The sequence below is a fragment of the Neolamprologus multifasciatus genome, chromosome 13 (assembly GCF_963576455.1).
Source record: "Neolamprologus multifasciatus chromosome 13, fNeoMul1.2, whole genome shotgun sequence".
Lineage (NCBI taxonomy): Eukaryota > Metazoa > Chordata > Actinopteri > Cichliformes > Cichlidae > Neolamprologus > Neolamprologus multifasciatus.
The window spans coordinates 21561611-21582769 of record NC_140451.1 but is presented as its reverse complement, the minus strand read 5'-3'; the positions used below and the strand labels follow the sequence as shown (position 1 = coordinate 21582769).

Sequence of the window (21159 nt, the reverse complement as noted above, 5' to 3'; positions counted from 1 at the left end):
AATTGTCAATTCCTGTTGGATTTTATAGCATTATGACATATAGTACACCATCTGTTACGCTTCCCGTGACTAGGTCTACATCTGCACAAGTGGAGCTTATTGATGTGAACATCAGTACAACTAAGACCTAGTTTTTGAATGGACAGCAATTTTCAATCACCGATATTTTTCTCCTGAATCCCGTTTAACACAGATGTATGACTAAGTAGCGGGGTCTCTAGCTTACAAAACACCAGAGCAAATTAAAAAGGTGCAGGAAAGTAACCACTCCTAACTTTAGCTAAACAGACTTCCTGGAGTGCTAGATAATCTGGGGCTTCTATGTACACCGCCTAACCAAATGTCGACATCTGTGAGGGTGTGCATAAAGAAAAGCTCCTCAGAGAAACGGGGGATAATAATCTTAGTTCCCCTCACCTTCAGCTTGCCCATAGGGGTTTAAAGAGAGATGAAGAAATCCTATGTAAACATGCCAAGTCAAATTTTCACTTGAAATGTGACATAAAGGCAAAGGGCAACCTTGGTGCATCGCTAATGTGCTTCCACGCATGGGTTTTCCAGTGCCCCTGGATGTAAACAATTGATGTATTCAGTCTGTGGTTTGAACACTGACTCACTGTGCACACTTAATATGTTTGAGCATCTTCTTAGCCATCACTGTACATTTAGTGCATAGGTGAAGAGCCCAAAAGAAGTCAACACAAAGCCTGTACACAATCAGAATCTCTGTACGCAATAGCTGCATGAAAGTGAGTTTTGCTCTCCTGAGAAACATACAAAGTTTGAGCATCTGTTCCATCATGTAGTCTTTGTTGAGAAATTAAATATTGAACTGATCTAGTGTACCATGAATGTTTCACTCACATAGTGATTAGACAGACTGGAGAGGCAAGACATCGCAGCACTTTACTCTGTACTTTCATATACTGTATTTGTTGGTCTTGCCTTTAAGTGTTTCGCGCGCCAGATTGTGTTGTTGTTATGGAAAATGTTTTTTAATGTTGCGTCAATTATACTTAGCATGCATGTGTAACTCAACACAAAAATAAATTCATATGCATGCTACGTATGTGCACAAACGCAATCATCCTCAGTCTGATAATTGCTGTATAGTGTAGTCCAGCTGAATCAATATAATTGGAAAAAAAAGAGAAAAAACATAAATTAGAGTTTTGGTTTTATGATTCAATTATGAACTTGGCAGCATCTGTTTTTTCATACTTTTATGTTATTGTGAATATGGAGAAAATACTGATTGGTTTTCTTGTCGCATCTCAGAATAAAGGGCGTCTCTTTTATAGTTTCTCATCCCTTACTCCAAATCAACAATTGTCTCTCGGGAGAGTCCCAAATGATGTTTCCTGACATAAACATTTTGGATTATAATGAGCAGACCAAGCCAACGTGCAAGCAGGAGAAGGAAACAGTATCATCACAGAGATCATAAAATGGTGTCGTGAGTAGTCTTTTGTCCAGGACCATAGGAGAGTTCTGTTGCTAAAGGGAAGGACAAAAGCAGAAGGCGCCACGGGTATAAGGTTCCCCTGAGCAACAATACTGAAAGTTTCAACTTGCAGCACATGGGTGTAACTTTAACTGGAATACTGTGGATCAAAGACTCACAAACAAAGTGGGTGGAAATGCTGAAGGAGTGTCTGTGCTCAAGTGAAGGACAGGTTCACTAGAGAGAAAGCGGGAGCGACAATTTCTGAAACACAGACCAGGCAATCAAGGCTAATTACTGAGCCCGTGTTTTGTGAACTCAAAGGGCAGCATGATTCAATTAACAAAACCGATGTGTATTATAATTCTGAAAAGCAAAATTACCTCTGTCGACAACACGCTTATCAGATATAAAACAAAAGCAAATTCAAATTAAACTGAACAGTTTTAAATGTGTTGCTGCTTCGTGCATTTTAATAAGGAAGAGTGCACACAGTCGATTTTGTATTGCATCTCAAACATTCATTCCGCACTCTTGTCTTCACCTGTCATCTTTTAGAGAGTGGGAGAATTATTCAGTTCTGCTTCTTTAAATAAAAAACACAGCCTTGAAATTTGTGAGGCTTAAGGCAATTCATCAGGTTAGATCAGTACAATGTGGATGTGTAACCTTTACACTGCACTGGAACCTGCACATACAAGTGTTATGAAAGGTCCCCGTGGCACTCTGCTCTTCTGACATGGATTTGAAGACTTGCCACTTTATTAGCTGCTAAGCCCCCACTACTTGTTCTATATAGTGGAGGCCTATGTTATGAGCTGGGATCTCATTGTCTAGCGTTATTAGAGGTAGAGTCTGCAGCGCTCTCTTGTCTCCCCTCGAGAGTAGCCTGACTATTTGAAAGGAAGCTACAAGTGCAATTTAACCCATCTTATTTACAATATGATCTCTTACAAGGACATCATCGCAGCAAGGATTCACATATAATACATCTCTACAATGTGCTTCTTTCCTGTTTTGATTGTTTCAGGAGAGTTGTTTGACACTCAATTGAGCCCTAAGAAGAAAGAAAATCTCTGAAGGTGTCAAGTTAGAGCAGACACAAACTTTAGTCAACAACACTAGTCCGGTTTTGTATTTTTCAAAAATACTTCACATAAAATTTATGCACAACAACAAGTGTTTTCTCCTTAAAGGTCAAAAGAGTTAATAAATAAAAAAGAGTAGGTACGGGGTTCTTAATGATAGCATTAACATCGTGTCTGGGAAAACAAGCTGTTTGTGATCATCACTTTTGTCACCAACGCACACACAGACACACACACCCTCCAAAATGGAAATGATCTGTTGGCACTGAATAATAAGTGCCATAGTGCCATCTAGTGCACAAATTTGCACACTGAAGAATGACAGTCCCTGTATGTAAAACACACACTACATACTGCAGCGTACATGCAAAGGTACAGGGCTTAAGGGCTACTTGTGATTATGATAAAGGATGGTGTACTGTTTTCACTGATCGCTTGTGTGCTTCGGTGTGAGTTTCAGCTACACTAAATGACCACACTGAAAATTTCCACTCATAGGGGAAATAAACAAGGAGACAAAGGTTTGTCTTAGAAGCCAGGTCTTTGACAACCCGCGGCTGTGGCAAGCCGCAAGGATAATCTCCTTCAGACAATGAGACGATGTTGAAGGCTGTGCATGCAAATTATACTCTGCCATCTAAATTACAAAGACATACACAGACCTCAAGTCATCAGGCCTCATATCTCACTCATCTGGCCTCCTGGCTGTTAGGTTGCCAGAGGATACTATAGAGACAACAGAACAGAAATAATAAGAAAAAACACATGAGCCAAAACAAGAGTCTTGAATAATTGATTGTGTTTGTCTTTTGCTGTTTGTGTGTGAGAGTGTGTGTTTGAGTGAGAGCGAGAGTGTGTGTGTGTGTGTGTGTGTGTGTTAGGACTCAGGGTCTGGACAGAGCTTATGCCCCTGAGCAGAGCAGACACATCCACTGGCCAATGGTTTGTGTTAAAAACTGTCTGATTGACCAAATGTGGGGGAAGGGTATGTTTGTGCGTGCCGGGCAAAAATGAATGTGCATGGGTATTTATGTTCATGACTGTGTGTGTAAATTCAAAGAGAAATAGGTGAGGATAGTAGCTGCGATGTGTGTGATTTTTGGCAAACTAAACCTGGGCATGATTAGCTCATGTTGAAATGAGCGCTGGTTTTGTATTCGGTAACATGGGAATAAGATGAAGTAAAGATTTCCAGGATAACAAACGCTTTTTGTTAAACGGGCCAGGAATAGGTGTGTTGTAAGATGTTAAAAAGTCAATATACCTTCATTTTGTCTGTGCTGGTAATGAGCCATATTTTCTGGGGAAAATGGCTGCTTCTCCGGAGGCACCATGTCTACTGAATGTGGCCCTGATCCTGGATAAAACAGAAGGCTCACCAATCAATCTCTCCAGGTTGCCCACAGCCAGAGAAAGCAGCTGCACCACATGTTTGCCTTGCGCGATAGCGACAAGTTAACATACGGGCAGCACAGTAACCATCCACAAGCAGCCTCTAGCTGTCTTATAATGAATTCCCACAGGGATGGGGAACTATCAGAGTCAGTGGTGTTACTGGAGGCTCGGAATAAAGTCAACACCTCTCCTTATACCTGATGAAGCTACGGCACGGCAGCACACTCACACACACAGTCACAGCCACAACGCTCGACTCGTACAAACGTGAACATTTCGAATGCACACAACGATTAAGCTGTACGGTTTATTAAATCATAAATTAGGCTGCATTCGGGCATTACACGTTCACGCAATGATGGTGAACAGAAACTGCTTGCTTTTAATAATGCAGTCTTATCGGGACAGCAGTTTTGTTTAATTCAATGTATAACACGTTATAAAGAGACATTTTAAATTAATGAAAAATGGCCATTCAGCAATTTCTTTAATTTTTTAAAAGCCCTATTTTTCATTCTGATTTGGACATCAGTGTGGCGTCTACACCCACACACCTACTGCTTTCAAATCATGATGTGTCGGTACTGTATTCACAAAGTAATGACTGACACAGTGGTCCACTTAGTCAAACATTTAAGCAATCAAAGTACAAAACACAACAAACCCATTTGGTGCACAGGGCTCGACACGTAGAAGTCAAGGGTGTTTTAAAAGGTTTAAGCGGTTGTTAAAATAATGATGGTTTTATGAAACACTGGTGGACCATCTTTTGTTAATTTAAAGCTAAATGCCCTCACATCTACTAACTGCAAATGAGATCAATACACAAGCTGGTGCTGTAGAGTTTCTCTGGTAAACTGACATTAGTCAACTGCATTTCAGACAGCACTTTCAGAAAATGCATAAATTACACCCATTATGTATTCATGTGTGGAATAATGTTAAACTGAGCGAGCAAGAAAAGTGCAATGCAGTACATGTAGATAGATAGATAGATAGATAGATAGATAGATAGATAGATAGATAGATAGATAGATAGATAGATAGATAGATAGATAGATAGATAGATAGATAGATAGATAGATAGATAGATAGATCAAAGTATTTCCTCTGGTAGCGTTCCAGAAACTTTCAGAATCAATGCCAAGGAGTACTGCAGTTGTTCTGGTGGCAGGTGTTGACCCAACACCTTATAAGAACATTTACTTTTATGCTATATCTGTATAAATATCTCTATAGACAAATATATAGATATGTCTGTACCTGTATAGATAGTTAAATATAGATATATAGGTGTGCTGAGAAAGAGAGTGAGGGAGTGAGAGACTCTTCCTAACCTCCAGGCCTCTGCTCTGCTTCTTCCCGTGGGACTCTGCGTGAGTGATGAGACGATGTGTAGCTTGGGAGAAGGTTTTGGTGGGATTTGGCCCAGGTCTTCGAGGGTACATCGTTTTTATTCTCTTGCCACCTCCTGGACAATGTGCAGCTGCAAAAACCAAATATAAACTATGGGGAAAATACATATATATATATAATCAAACTTCAAGTCAGTGCAAGTGATGAGTTGGCTTCAAAAACACACGCTATGATAGCTGAATAAAAACAAGCTTTAGACTATGCTTTTTCATATCTGCTTATTGGCATTTATCCACTGAACTGTGTATATATATCATATATATGTATTTAATTAGAAAAAAATACACCATCTATGGCAGTTTTTTCTGCATGCACTACATCACACTGCATACAATCTATTTAAAAAATAAATACACAGCATATTTTTTCGTTGATTCTGTGTATGTCTGTGAAGGTTCTCAGTAACCTTCGCAGATTCTGTGTAAAATAGCTAAAACGTTAGTTTGTAGCTTGAAAAAATCACACTGAGTATTTGAAATAATATCAAATTAACCTAATATACTTTGAACCATTATCTAAGTTACCTTTTTTTGGTCATAGAAAACTGAAATTGCATGTGCAGAACTACCAGTTTTAGCCAATAAAACTAATTTAAAAAGCTCACTTACATTGTTGTGAAATTCTCTCATAGATTTAAATTCTGGATTCTTTGAGGGGCAGGCTTCTTTCTAATAACACTGGCTTGCATTTGTTTTCACTGGACTTGTCAGATTCTTTTTACCTTTATCTTCGTGAAGAAATATAACAATAGAAAAGGATACACACTAAAATAATGACTGAAAACTATATAGTGGATGCGGAGTAAACTGAATTTTCTCAGTTTTGCCGCTAGATGTCACCGATTGACCATTCAATACAGGCTGAGGTGCTACATGTTGTCACTATAATTCAAAGTGACGCTTTACTCAAAATCACACTTTGCATGTAAAATATGAAAAATTAAATAAAAAATTTAAATGTCAAAAAACGTTTAACATGCAAACAAAATGTGTTTAACTCTTATTCATGGGCTGCTATGCAAATCATTTAATTAAACATATTTGCTTTGTGGATATATGACTGAAAAAAATGTAGATTTTCTTTGTTGTTTTTGCATGTGTAGCTGTTTATTTCAGTCACAGTGAAAATAACCAGGCGGGGATGTGTAAATTGTATTTGTTCTGCTCATTAGTGGGCAGCTAAATAGGATTAAAACTCCTCACTAACCATATATGTAAAACATGCAATTCATCGAAACAAAGCTGGGTGGATATAAAATCCAGTGAAAATGCACATTTACTGATATGATGCTCAGGAGGATGGATGGAGTCAGGATGTGGCATGTGTGCATGACGTCATTTCTCCATGTACTGTGCGCCATTTTGGAAGAAAAAAAAATCACGGATAATTTCCGTGGTCTTGACAGATCTGGACCCGAGTCTTCACACTGATTGTGGATGCTATCTATCTCCCCGAGCGCGCCGCACTGGTTGATAAGGCATTGGAAGCTGTGTACAACAAGAGCTGCTAAATGAAGCAATGGCGGGTAAGCTACTTTTTAAAGGAAGGGAAAAGGATCCACCTCACTTGGTGTGTGTGATGGCCTGAATCTGCAACTTGGCTAACCAGCGTTAGCGCTGGCAAGCTAAGTTGCTAGTTGTCAAACTGTGTCACTGTCAGGTTATTATTACCGCCAGATGAAGGGCGAGCCGGAATCACACTAACCCTGGTTTCTTTTTGCAGGAGTTGCAGGAGGAAATGATTTTCAGTGGTGTTTCTCTCAAGTAAAAGGAGCGATAGATGAAGATGTTGCGGAAGGTATGTGGCTAACGTTAGCTCGGCGGCTAGGCTACAGTGGTGGGCAGCTAGCTAGGTGGTCTGATGATGGTTCTCTGTGGGATTCACTTGAGGTGCACGAGAGCTGACGGCGGATGGACGCACGTGCTTTTTTGCAAGACTGCTCTCGTGATTAGTGTAGACCTGTTTGTGGATCAGTTGCACAAACGCCCTTTCCTTGTAGATTACTGTGTGTCGCTAGCTCGCTATGAGCTAGCTGGTGGCTAAGCTATTAAAGGGGGAGCGACCGTGCCCGTGACGTCAATGTGCTGCGTCCATAAATTGTCGAGTGACATCATGCTTGTTTTCATTCATACCTTAATGGGTGTACGTGATATTATGTGGTTATCGGTATTTTACATTTTCTATAAGAACAGTGGGACCAGACTTAGCCTGCAGCCCATCACAGTAGCATTCTAGCTGCCATCCCAACTACAGTGCGGAAGCTGAGCTGTGAGGTCTGATTCACACCGATTTGTGTCTTTTCAGCTGACATAATCTCAACAGTTGAGTTCAACTATTCTGGAGAGCTACTGGCAACTGGAGACAAGGGAGGCAGAGTAGTGATATTTCAGCATGAACAAGAGGTAAGGATCACACAGCAGTAACACCGTTCCAGAAGTGAAGGCCTAAGCTGTTGTTGTATATAAATATTAAATATTCTGTGAGCAGTATTTGCTTATTAATGATCATAAAACTGACCTTACAGCCCATTGTTAGTCAGTGGCACCAGTTTAGATCATCATGCAAATGTAGTGTTTGTAAGGTTGGGGAAACCTGCACTCAGCTGAGACTGAGGAAGTCATTTGAATGAATACCTCCCACTGAAAATGCAACATCCAGATGAGCAGAATGAGCTCTCTGGGATACACTACATATAAAAGACCAAGTTTATTGTATCCATTTCAACAATACAATTTCTATGAATTTGTCTTGTTGTGCTCACATTTACCATAAGATGCATTCATCATCGTACAGCACAGAACAATGTAATGCGTAATAAAACTACATGTAAGAACTGAAGGCTGCATGCATATTTTAGGAAGTAAACAGTTGGCAGAAACACTGGCTAGGAACAAAGTGTGAGTGGTATTCAAACTGGATATTTTATTTATTTTGGTTTTAAGGTTAAATATTAAGGTACTAGACTATCATGGGAAGGTGTTATCTTAGTTTTTCTCAGTTTATTCATATATTTATTCAATTCAATAAAACTTTATTGATCCTGAAGGTTGACCCCGAAGGAAATTGGGTTAAGGCTGCTGACCTTTGCCAGTGCCATCTTACCCTTCTGACCATACATACATTACACAAACATCACATGGGGAAGATAGGCCAGAGAGGTATAACAATGGAAAATGCACAACATGAGGAAAGATAAGGAGAAAAAAATAACTCCTCCCCCAGACTGAGCTCCAACAGGGAGATCAATTTGAGAACAGAAAAAAACACCTCTGCACATAGCACATGAAAAAACTCTTAATACACCAAAGAAACACATGACAAGCAACAGGGGTGGGTAAAGGGTGAGAGACAGCCAATGTGGACAGTACATCCGGGCCTGCAGCACAAGCGCTGGTCTCCTTGATCCACCGTCAGCATCGGAGGGGAATAAGCGTCGAAGGCGTTTGGAGGGGGAGGGGGGATGAGTGTATTTATGGAAAATATGGTAAAGTTACAATGAAAATGTGCTATTAAACATTGTTTAGGGCATTTCAAAAAGCACAATGCCATGATCATAGTGTTTTACATAAGTACTCCATAATGGAACTGTTGTGAAAAATCTACATGTGGCTCCACGGTGTAGTAGTTTATACATGTACTTGGTCTATGGGTTTTGGGGTTGTCTCAGGAAGACCAACTAATGTCTACTATGCAGAACCAAATATAAGGAGTTACCCACTTGGGCACCCCACTTGTAAATAACTGAGTGGCCGAAAATGTATTTTTTGTTTATTTATTTTGCTTGTTGTTGATTGTGCTATTTTCTGTAATGAGCTTTCTTTTACATATTTATGCAAAAAATATGAACAGGTAATGATGAAATCTTGTTTGTTTTTGTTTTTTTGCTGTTGTTTTGGTTTTTTTAATGCCCTAAACAATACCATGATTACAGTGTTGTTTTTGTTGCCTTTTCCCCCTCAGTCTAAGAATCGTCCACACCTGCGTGGGGAGTACAACGTCTATAGCACTTTTCAGAGTCACGAGCCAGAATTTGATTATTTGAAAAGTTTAGAAATCGAGGAAAAAATTAATAAAATAAGATGGCTACCACAACAAAATGCTGCTCACTTTCTACTTTCAACAAATGGTAAGAGCTTTTATCTGTTTTTTTTATTTGTTGATAATGAAGCACTATGTTCCCTCTCCTAAAGCCTTTCCTTTTTTTTCCCCAGATAAAACTATCAAATTGTGGAAAATTAGTGAAAGAGATAAACGAGCAGAAGGTTACAATCTGAAAGACGAAGACGGACGACTCAGAGACCCCTTTAGAATCACCTCTTTACGGGTGTGTTTAGCCATTCCTCAGACCTGCCTCATTCTGAGCATGACTCTATGTGATAACTTTTCTAAAATTGATTGTTGTACATTTCAGGTACCAGTACTGATGCCAATGGATCTCATGGTAGAAGCAAGCCCACGGAGGATCTTTGCAAATGCGCACACCTATCACATTAATTCCATTTCTGTAAATAGTGATCATGAAACTTACCTCTCTGCAGATGACCTAAGAATAAATCTATGGCACTTGGAAATCACAGACAGAAGTTTTAGTATCCTTTTTTTTTTATATCAGAAAGCTGATTTTTAGATGTGTCTTAAAGTTTTAATAGCATTGCATCAATGTAAAATATAAGACTGCTAGCTCCTTAACAGTGTGCTAACAGATATTGTAGACATCAAGCCCGCCAACATGGAGGAACTGACAGAAGTAATCACAGCTGCTGAGTGCCATCCACATCAATGCAATGTATTTGTGTACAGCAGTAGCAAAGGAACCATCCGCCTGTGTGACATGCGAGCGGCAGCGCTCTGCGATAGGCACTCAAAGTGTAAGTACTTCTACCGTATTGTAGTGAAGCCATTGGTCTGTCTGGAAAATAGAGAATTCAAAAGTGCAGCGATTACTGAAATTAACCTTAGTCTGACAATTTGTCTAGTTTTTTTGTTTTTTCAAAGATGCATCTGTTACCTGTTAATCTAATTTCTTTGTCGTGATCTGTAATTCAATTAAGAGCTCATAAAGATTCATTCAAGAATTTGAGGATTTCGCCCTTTCCCTTTATTTTCTAAGTCTTTGAGGAACCAGAGGATCCCAGCAGCCGATCCTTTTTCTCTGAGATCATCTCCTCCATCTCAGACGTGAAGTTCAGTCACAGCGGACGCTATATGATGACACGTGACTACCTCTCCGTCAAAGTTTGGGACCTCAACATGGAGAACAGGCCAGTGGAGACGTATCAGGTGCTTAAACATGCTTTTCTGGGGATTCAGTTTTAAATTACATTAACACTTGTGATCTTTTCTGGCACTTGGTTTTCTTTTGTTTTTTTAAATCAACTTTGTTTAAGGCTTGAAATAGTGCTTTTTCAGATATAAGTCAGAATTTTTGTCAGACTTCCTAAAGTCAGTAATAACCAAATAGGGATATGGTCTATCAAGAAATGACAGGCAAACTCCTAATGGAGGCTGATAGGTACCGGTTAGCCTCGCAACATGGATTAAATATGCAGAAGGCTTTGTTTTATGTAAGATAAAGCTTTGAACAGTTCCCTTTACATGGTTTCATTTCAGGTCCATGAATATCTTCGCAGTAAGCTTTGCTCTTTGTATGAAAACGACTGCATCTTTGACAAGTTTGAGTGCTGCTGGAATGGCAGTGACAGGTATGTTTCTTTCCTGCTGCAAAGGACAAGCATTTCACTCACTACTGTTTTTATGAATGTTGTTCCCGGCTTATAAGTTATATCAATCGGTGGTCAAACTTTTAGTGTTACTGGAACAAATTCAAACATTGAGTTTATTTTTTACTCTCTCCCGTAGTGCCATCATGACAGGCTCCTACAACAACTTCTTTCGAATGTTTGACCGGAACACCAGGCGGGACATCACACTGGAGGCATCCCGAGAGAGCAGCAAACCACGGGCCACACTTAAACCACGTAAAGTGTCCACCGGTGGCAAGAGGAAGAAGGACGAGATCAGCGTGGACAGCCTGGACTTCAACAAGAAGATCCTCCACACTGCCTGGCACCCCAAAGATAACGTGATAGCTGTGGCAGCCACCAACAACTTGTACATTTTCCAGGACAAAATCAACTAGAAGATTTGGGGCTCCAGAGGATAGGGCTTTTACCGTACCTGTGTAGTTAAGCCTACTACTTGTCTATCTGTATAAGAAGAAACAGCCTTGTTGTCCTCCTGGTGAAGAATTTGAAAGCACGTGTCTACTTTTTTTGCCACAGGAGGTTGATCCATAGGCCTGTTTTATTTTGAGTCTGAGCTTAGGTTGTTTTTGCCTTTGGCACCAGGGCAATCGACATGCCCCCTGACCCAGAAAGCCCAGTTCGGGTCTAATTGACAGAACGGCACTCCCTAGAGGTCAAACTCTTGAACGTTGGTGTTTGTGTTGACATTTTAAGCCTTCATTTCACAATTTAACGACAGAACTCATGGAAGTACTTAAAAATGACGTCTTGTCAAGGTTGTATCATCAATTCAAAGTTTTTGGGCCCTCTGAAGCACGGATGAATGGCCAATAAGCCTAACTGTAACATTCCCCCATTGGTCATGTATTCAGGCCACACAACTGGTGGAAAAGGCCATGAATTTGGAAAAGCGGACATGTTTCTCCCCCCAAACCCCACCCCCTTCTCTTATTTTACCCCAGTCAATACGGTGACATAATTTCACTGACTGTATCTACTCAAGTACACCTTGTCATCCACATAATAAAAGAAACTAAATCTACAGACGTGTTTTTAAATTTAGAAGTATGTATTAAAACATGTTTATTGCTTTGCATGTTTTTATGTTGTAGAGAGGTGGAAAAATCTCCAGTCACACCACTGTCTATTGAGCAGATCTCAAGAAAACCTTGTTAAGGAAATACCATTCGGGGCTACCAGTTTGAGAACCACTGTTGGAGACAACCTATAACGTGTTTGTGTCAAGAGATTCAAGTTCTAGTTTTTGCTCATGTTTAGGATGCAGGCTGGAAACTACACTGCACAAGATGGGGTCCAGGACAAAGGGAATCTGCAGCCTTAATACCTACTTCTATCAGTGACAGCTACAAGTTATGTCCCCCAATGTTTTACAAACCTCATGTGCATTATTTGTAAATCCTATTTTATAGTTATGTCCTCATATACTGCTGCTACACGTGGCTGTCTATGAAAACACCGAGGAGGAAATTGCACACCATACAGTTTGTGATAGAGTGCCTCCGGATCACGAGATAAGTAGGACATTAAGACAGGCCTCATACATGTGCCCTTACTTATTTATTAGGGATGTCACCCAAATTTGAACTGCATATTGCAAATGTGGATCTTATCTCTGTAGTTGTGAATGCAGAAATGAAGGTTGACTACACAAAATATACTGATGAAATTAAAACAAACACATAATGCATTGTCTTTGTCCATTGATTCCTAACATGGTGGCAATGTATTCACTTGTTTATTATTTTGACCAAAGTTCAATAAAATTTTAATTGTGTTCATCTGCTGTTCGCCTGCTCTGCGTCATTGTGAATTAAATCAACTGTAACACAGTTAAGGTCATGCATACGTTTCACACTTTTAATGTTTTTTGATGATGAACATGTGCCATTTCTATGCTGTTTTTTCTTTTTTGAAAATCACAATTTATCATTGCACAGCTAAGCAATCAGTAATGAGTGCCATCAACTAATCTAAAGATTCCCCAAAACAAATAAAACAGTCAAGTTGAATTTCTTTGAGCCATCTGCCTCCTCTAAAAAACTGCTTGCATTATTATTTTTTTTTTAAGAAGTGATTTGAGTTCAATCAAAAGAAGAAAACGCCACTGCTGTGTTCAGAGGTTTACACCCAAAAAACAGCAATGACTGATCCCTCAACTCTCCACACTGCTGTGGGAAATGTGGAACACTGAATTCAACAGGACCACGTCACATGGCTACTACATTTCCTTTGATCATTAGAAGGTCCCGTTTTAAGGCATGCCAAGATGGTTGCATGACGTTGATGAGGTAGTGCCAAGCGCCACGATCCTATTTAGGATGTGTTAGGCGCCTTCCAATATATATCCTACCAGGAAAGAAGAAAACAGAGAAATTAAGATGCTGCTTTAAAACATAAACACAACTTAAAAACTAGATGTATTTACTGAAATAGTTTTTTAACCGGGTAAAATGCAAACTCAATGACCACCAAATTAGGTACAACTTTTCAGCCAATGGCAGCAACTCAAAGCATTAAGGCATGCAGACATGGTCCAGATGACCTGCTGAATTTCAAATCGAGCAACAGAATGGAGAAGGTGACTCAAAAGAATTTGAACGTGGCATGGCTATTGGTGCCAGAAAGGCTGATCTAAATGTTTCAGAATCTGCTGATCAAGTAGGATTTTCCAACACAGCCATCTCTAGGGTTTACAGAAAACGGCCTGAAAAAGAGAAACTTGAACAGCAGTTCTCTGGTTGAATATGCCTTATTGATGCCAGAGGAGTATGGCCAAACTGCCTCAAGCTGATGGCGAGGCAACAGTAACTCAAATAGCAACTCATTACAAGCAAGGTATGCAGAAGCGCTGCCTCTCCAGCTAATTTGCATCTGCTCATCAAAACTGGACATTAAAAAGAAATTGGAAAAACATTTGTTATAAAACAGAATTTGCTATAAACAACATGAAAGATCCATCCTGTAGTTTTCAGGCTGGTGGTGGCAGTGTGATGGCATGGTGGATATTTTCTTGGCACACTTTGGGCCCCTTCATACCAGCGAAGCATCACTGATATGGACCAAAATCTCTGAAGAACATTTCCACCAATTTGTTTAAGGTGTACCTAATGAGGTGGCCAGTGAGTTTATGTGGTAGTTTTTTAATTTAAAAGTCCAAAATAAGGTGTGTTGAAATAATGCTCTATAGAATAATAACCACAGGCTCCTAAATAAAGACAATTATATTCTCTGTCATTTTGAAGTTGATATACTTCAGGGAGTATCTTACCTAAACCTATTAAATGTCAGACACTGAACTGGACTGCTGTTTATCCAGTCAGGCATTGTTCTAAACATCATTATGTTTGTTTTATTTGTACATATATTTCAGTGTTTTGTTATGATGACACTGTCGTTTTTCTATCCTGCAAATGTTAAGAGATTATTGATTGGTCATTATTTAATATACAAATACCATTTTTAAGTGCATGTAAAATGATCCCAATATTTATGTGAAAATAGAAAACATCAGGTCTAGTGGGTCAACAGTTTCTGCAGCAACTCAAGAGGTTCCCGTACAGTGTTTTTGGTTTTCGCATACTGCCTGAGTTAAAGATTAAATGATGCTGCTTACCCTAAGCCAACAGCGAGTATGTGGGAAATGATAAATGATGGAAGGAAAAGCTTCAGAAAGTCAGAAGAGAGAAAGCCTCCCTTCTTCATGACGCTGGTTTTCCTGATGCTGAGAGAGGTTGAGCGCTTAGGGTGCTTCAGCAGGAACTCCCTACAGAGTGACACATTAATTTTTCATTGTTCTGAATACATTAAAATCAAGTGAGTGCCAGTTTAATGTCACACCGGCACCTTTGCTCACACAGACATCATTCCAAATTCTTTGAATCACAATTACAAATCATGGCATGTAATAATTATAGTTGGGGTAAAAGATTATCTCTAATTGTGATATGACTACTTACTTTGGTGGACTGTTCTCAGGTCGGCTAGACCAGTCCCAGATCCAGTCAGCATTTTTCTTCATCAGGTTCTCAACTTCCCGTATTCTCTCTTGGAAATCTTCATCTGACTAAAAGGGGGAAAAAATAATTTAAAATAATAATAATAAAATTATGTCACACTACATTTAGCTTTAACAAGGTTATGAATAATGCATATACATACAACTATATATACTTGTCTAAGCAGGAAAAGCCCGACTCAGCTGTTAAGTAAGGACCTCCTTTAAGTGGAACATCATTATAATTAAGAATACTTTCCATTGCCTGCTATAACATGTCCAAATTTCTGCTGTGAGAAAGGCTTAATGTACCTGTGAGCTATTCCCCTCTGAGCCTTTCCACAGGAGAAGCGGGGTCTGTGCTCTGCGTGGGCTGTTGTGAAGAGGAACAAGAAGGAGAAGGAGAAGAAAACACATAAGGGAAACTCAGCTCACGATTTCTCAACAAACAGAGGAAAAACATGAACTGCTCTTCCCCCTTCTGCTCACCCCCACCAACCTGTTGCACTGAGAGCTTCCTCTGGAGCTGCTCCTGCCTGATTCGTGCTGTGCTTCTAGCAACATTTTCTCCATGTCGGCTGCCAGGCTGGATGAGGGAATTTGCTCCTGGCTTCCTTGTTGACTGGCACTTTGGGAGCCATTCCCACTGAAATGCAGCTCAACCCAGGAACCTTAAATGAAATTTAATTAAATTGTTTAAAGCAAAGTCTTTAAACATGAATACTGGTTATCCAGTACTACATCACAGGCCTATCTCGGCTAGGATAGGAATGCAGTCTCTGGCATAGAGGAACAATAACCAAATGAGGACCGTTTTTTAGCTTGTAGGCATTTTCATCGTGACAACACTGCAGATTAGCCTTAATAACTAACTAGAACCATGGCCTACCCTGTATAGCTGTGTCTACACATCTTATAGGTATATAAATCAATGTGGAGTTGAGATTCAATCTCGCTATTTAGCCAAACACCCCTATCGACTGGCTTTTCACGTGGTCAGGCTAGGTTATTTACCCGTGGTGTTTAACTATCGTCTACCGCTAACAACAACACTGGCAAATATATATTTGGCGTAAATACTTCACCTTGCAGGCTCTCGTCAGAGGAAGCGTCCACCGGTAGTGACATTGCAGCGGTATAATGCAGTCTCCGCAGGTTTAAAGGCCTATATATCAGCGAAATGGTGGCGAAATGCCTGCAAGCAGCTGGAGCTCCAACTACCACAATAACAATGACGCAACGTTGTGTTTATCTAAAATGTGATTGGCTCGGAAAGGAGAGCACGCGCGCCACGCTCTCCCTGCGTGTTGCTCATGCGCGCCCGCATACAAGGACACGATTTATGACCCACCTCGATAAACACCTATCCGAGTTATTTGTGAAAATGTTATGCAAGCAGCGCTACTGAGAAAATGTGCTTATGTCAGCTGACTGTGTCTCACATTTTTGGTTTAACCTTCACTGCAGCAGTTATACACATCTGTCTGCAGAGGGCAGTCATAACTAGGATGACCAGATCCCCCTCCCCCCCGCCCCCATCCTACAGCTTCAGACAATGTCCCACATTTTGACTTGTTCTGCAGGATATGCACTTTTCTAAAGTCTGTCTTTTACCCTTTGTATATGAAGTGAAGGCTTTTTTATTATAGTCAGAAGAAGGTCATCCGGTATAATGCCATACTCAAAAGGGAAAATTACAAGTCACTAAAAAGTCACATGCTTTGCAGAAGGTGTTTCTACACCAATCTGCATTTTATAATTAATCTACGGCTTTCTTCTATAGGGTGCCTTTTGTTTTGTCTCCCTTCCCTCACCCTCTACTGCTCGTGGCAGATGACTGCCCCTCCCTGAGCCGGTTCCTGCCAAATGGCAGTTTTTCCATCCCACTGTCGCCAACCTGCTCGTAGGAGGTTGTCGGATTCTAACTTGAAAGTTACACAACTTCATAGTGTAAAACTCATAATCAATGATCTTTACTCTTGCATGACTATGTGTCAGTTCCATAGTCTAGCAACCTAATTAAATTAATGCTTACTCGTTTGTACAATTTTTCTTTCAACCAAGAACTGAATAACAACATGCTGTTTGGGAACAGCTAGACATATATTATACTGTATTTATTGTTCACAATTTCTTCAACAGGCTAGTCCAAATTTACAATCTCAAATTTGGAACTTGCAAATACAATTATGTTTGTGGACGTGGAAATTAGTTTGGCTCATTATTCTTCCTAAATTACATTACTGTGGGGGCTTGTTATTATGGGTTGTGTACTGCTTCCTCGCAGGCAAAGGTTTACACAGTTTACCACATCATTTTAAAACATGGATAAAATACTTTGTTAAAAAATGTTACCAAACAGTTGATATCTTATGAGAAATGAAGTTTGCAAAAGCATGCAGTGAGTGGTGCTTCAGTTTGTGGTGCTCGTGATGTTCCACCTTTTATCTTTTTAACATTTAGCTCTACTAGATGTAGATGTCAGCTAAAAGTACAGAAAAATATCTCAAACATCAAACTCAGTTCAAACATATTTCCAAATTAAAGTGCATAAATTGGATTTATCAGCTAATGTGTACAGACAGATATAAGGAATATTCACAAAAGAGCCAAGGAAGGAAGTCCCAATTTTGGGTATTCGATTAAACCAGAAATTTGTATCTGGAAACCTATCATTAATCTGTGTAGATAATCTGCCATTTTTATCAGACGGACTGCTTTCCGGGTAGAAGAAAGCCTAATTCCTGTTTGCATTAACCAGACCGCAAACGTATTAATAAATTGTGGTATAAGAAAACCTATCATTAGTGCATGAACAATAATACCTGGTGGCACAAAAACAGGGAACACATCGTTCCACTCAGGTTGCAAGCCAATAGACAGTCTCTACACTTTTGCTATCAGCCACATTTTAGGAAGAAATATCAAAAGAAGAGGCCAGTAATCAAAATATTTCACAAAGAAAAAGGAATACTATAAATCTGTACCACCTACCCAGGTTGTGGCTCTCGTGCTTATCTTAATGCCACCTCTACTAGGCCTGGCAGTGTGTTTATTGTAGACATACCTGTGAGATCCACTGTTGCCATCAAGGAGAGCAGCTATCAACACTGCAGGCCACAGGCTGTACAAGCCAAAGCAACGTTTTCAGAGACCAAAGAGACCTGAAAATATGAGACACTGTACTTCATATGAATAAATAAATAAATGTGTGTTCATTTTTTTTTCTAATTTTGCCATGTAAACTATCCAAACAGTTTTCTGTAATCAATACTTTGCATTGCAAACATTTATAAACATTAATAAAACTATTGTATCTGATATAGATAGCATATTATGTTATTCTTTAATTAAAAAAAGCAACAACAACAACAACAAAACAGACGAGCTTTTTCATTGAGTTAGCCATGCATGCTTTTTACAGACTGAAACTATAATTTTGTTTATCCATTCGTATCAGATTTGCACTTACAAATATTCCATTATAAATCTTAGGCTGTAGCCAAATACCTACATTACGCACAGCATTTAGCTAGCTTCTTAGTTAGCATAAGAGTTCAGCTGCTTCTAACACCACTCTAACTGTTTGTTTTTGTTTTTTATATATATATATATATATATATATATTAAAAATTCCCAAACATACTTCAACACAATGCCTTACCTTTTATGGAATCTAAAAGATACTTTGTGTTCAGTCTAGATTTTTCCAAGCTTGAGAAATGAGAATGAAACTCATCTCAATATCCTCAGGAGTTACTCTGAGGACCAGTAGACTAGCTCATTTGATTCCACGTCACATGGTATTAACAAATTACTGCAGTGGTAATAACTTACTACAATTGTTATGCAGCAGTCAAAGTAAAGCAATGATGTCCTTTTTAGACAGATTAAAGCAGCTCTTCATAACTGGACGAGGCATGGACCACTCCAACATCCTGCTGAAGAGATTCATTATTTTTCATGTAAATGTTACATTTTGAAAAAAGCATCTGGAAAAACATTTAGGCTAATTGGAATTAAATTTTGCTTTATTCTTGCTTTATCTTTAAAATACTTTTAGTAAATTACATTAATATTTAACTGGATTTAACTTGGACCTAATTTTCAAATATTAAGTGAGATCTTTGGCAATTATTTTTATTGTCTGATATTGCCTTCATTCTGTCTGTATGTTGTCATGTTTTTATTTCACAATTAGATACTGTAACTTACACTAAATGACTTACTTAGTAAGTCATTTAGTGTAAGTTACAGCTCAATGGCTCTTTATCTAGGCAGCAAATCAAGCAACTCTTAACCTTAAACCAAGCACCAGGATGGGGAAGAAGGGTGATTTAAGTGACACTGAACAGAGAATGTTGCAAGACGGCTGAGCTGAGTGTTTCAGAAACAGGTTGATCTCCTGGGATTTTCCAACACAACCATCTCTAAGGGTCACAGAGAATTGTCTGAAAGAGAAAATTCCCAGTGAGCTTTAGTTTTCTGAGTGAAAATGCCTTGTCAGTGACACCAAAGAATATCTGCGTATTGTTTGTGACAATGTCCATCACTTTATGACCACAGTGCATTCATTTTCTAATGACTGCTTCCAACAGGATAATGCATCATGTCACAATGCTCATATCATCTTAGACTGGTTTCCTGAACATGACAATTTGTTTACACTGCTCAAATGGCCTCCACTGTCACCAGATCTCCAAAAGAGTAGCTTTAGGATGTGGCGGAAATTATGTGGGAAATTTGTAGCATGGATGTCCAGTTAGCAAATTTGTAGCAACTGCCCAATGCTCTAATTTCAAAATGAACTCAAATATTCTGAGGAATCTTTACAACACCTTGCTGAATCTGTGCCACTATGATTTAAGGCAAAAAGGGGGTCCAGTCAAGTACTGGTAAGATGTAAGTAATAAAGTGGCCAGTTTGCTTCGTCGTCAGAGCCTTTTAAAAAAAGATGAGTTAGAGACTGAGACTTTGCTGGAGTTGTGAGCCTATAGAGCCTATGGGTGGCTGTAGCTCAGGTGGTAGAGCAGGTCATCTACTGATCGGAAGGTTGGTGGTTCGATTCCTGGCTTCCCCTAGTCTGCATGCCAAATATCCTTGGGCAAGATACTAACCCCAAATTGCTCTCCGATGCATCCATCGGAGTATGAATGTGTGTGAATGTTATCTAGAAAGCACCTACAGAAATGTGCTTGTGCGAATGGGTGTGAATGGGTGAATGCACAAGTTGTGTTAAGCGCTTTGAGTGCTCAGAAGAGTAGAAAAGCGCTATATAAGAACCAGTCCATTACCATTTACCATAAAGCCACACATCTATCCACCTTGTTATTCCAGTGTGTTGGTGTCTGGTAACTGGAAGCATATTCAGAGATTAATTGTTGGGTGTCTGAGTTATGAGGACAGAAATTATTGCAAGCTTGATCGGGAGTTGGTGTTTGCATAGTTCACTTATATGTTTGTGGGTGTGTTTGATGACATCATCCGGGAGCATATGATGGTGCTGGCGGAAGACAAGGATTGAATACAATCAATACTACAGACAGGACAAGATGCCTCAGGAAGAATTATGATGTCCGGAGTAGGAAATTTGCAAGAGCTACACTCGGTATCAATGAGTGTAAATGCCATCACAGACGGTGATGGCACTTTCCCAGCGGGCAGAGCAGCTTGACTTGACAAAAAGAATCAAACTTGTTTTCAGACTCAGACTTTTATTAAATTATTTCTCATTTATGAGGTCGCAAATTTGTCAGAATAATAGGACCTAAACAGCTCACTCTTTCACCTTTTCCATTGCCCTTCTTATCCTCTCTCACACACACATACTCATACCCAAAGAGTTCTTCCAGAGTGTACTTTCAAGCACATGTTGTTCATAAAATAAAATAAGTTGCTCTTTATTATCCAAGAAAGACAAAGAGTTGACTCAAAAATGTGACTCATTTACAAACTGCTGTATAACTACAGTTCTACTCATCATATTGTGTTGGCAGTAAGTGTTCACCTATGCTCTGCTTTTAGCATTTATGCAGAGATAAATGCTAACATAGCGGC

The 21159-nt window shown here is 39.4% G+C and overlaps 2 protein-coding genes across 2 annotated transcripts; one reads left to right on the top strand and one right to left on the bottom strand.

The window, feature by feature from the left end:
• The first annotated feature begins 6681 nt into the window (after nucleotides 1-6681).
• On the top strand, nucleotides 6682-13170 carry LOC146505527 (serine/threonine-protein phosphatase 2A 55 kDa regulatory subunit B delta isoform). Its single transcript, XM_085182977.1, has 10 exons — nucleotides 6682-6868; nucleotides 7066-7140; nucleotides 7648-7745; nucleotides 9304-9469; nucleotides 9555-9667; nucleotides 9755-9932; nucleotides 10047-10211; nucleotides 10454-10623; nucleotides 10954-11045; nucleotides 11203-13170. Exons 1-10 carry the CDS (start codon nucleotides 6862-6864, stop codon nucleotides 11480-11482), a joined length of 1344 nt encoding a protein of 447 aa, XP_085039103.1. The 5' UTR covers nucleotides 6682-6861; the 3' UTR covers nucleotides 11483-13170.
• Nucleotides 12939-16356, bottom strand: LOC146505526 (BCL2/adenovirus E1B 19 kDa protein-interacting protein 3-like). The gene is made up of 6 exons (XM_085182980.1): nucleotides 16188-16356; nucleotides 15602-15773; nucleotides 15415-15475; nucleotides 15065-15171; nucleotides 14722-14871; nucleotides 12939-13454 (listed from the first exon to the last, which is right to left on the bottom strand). The coding sequence occupies exons 1-6, from the start codon at nucleotides 16228-16230 to the stop codon at nucleotides 13418-13420; spliced, it is 570 nt and encodes a 189-aa protein (XP_085039106.1). The 5' UTR covers nucleotides 16231-16356; the 3' UTR covers nucleotides 12939-13417.
• Between the last annotated feature and the right edge of the window lie 4803 nt (nucleotides 16357-21159).

Excerpts from the sequence above, each read along its gene's own strand:
- LOC146505527 (XM_085182977.1), top strand. Across the intron at positions 9,470-9,554 it reads CTTTCTACTTTCAACAAATG|ATAAAACTATCAAATTGTGG; the intron begins GTAAGAGCTTTT and ends TTTTTTCCCCAG. Across the intron at positions 10,212-10,453 it reads CTGCGATAGGCACTCAAAGT|TCTTTGAGGAACCAGAGGAT; the intron begins GTAAGTACTTCT and ends TTATTTTCTAAG.
- LOC146505526 (XM_085182980.1), bottom strand. The coding sequence starts at position 16,230 with ATGTCACTACCGGTGGACGCTTCCTCTGACGAGAGCCTGCAAG. Across the intron at positions 15,774-16,187 it reads CTCTGACGAGAGCCTGCAAG|GTTCCTGGGTTGAGCTGCAT; the intron begins GTGAAGTATTTA and ends ATTTCATTTAAG. Across the intron at positions 15,476-15,601 it reads GGAAGCTCTCAGTGCAACAG|CCCACGCAGAGCACAGACCC; the intron begins GTTGGTGGGGGT and ends TCTTCACAACAG.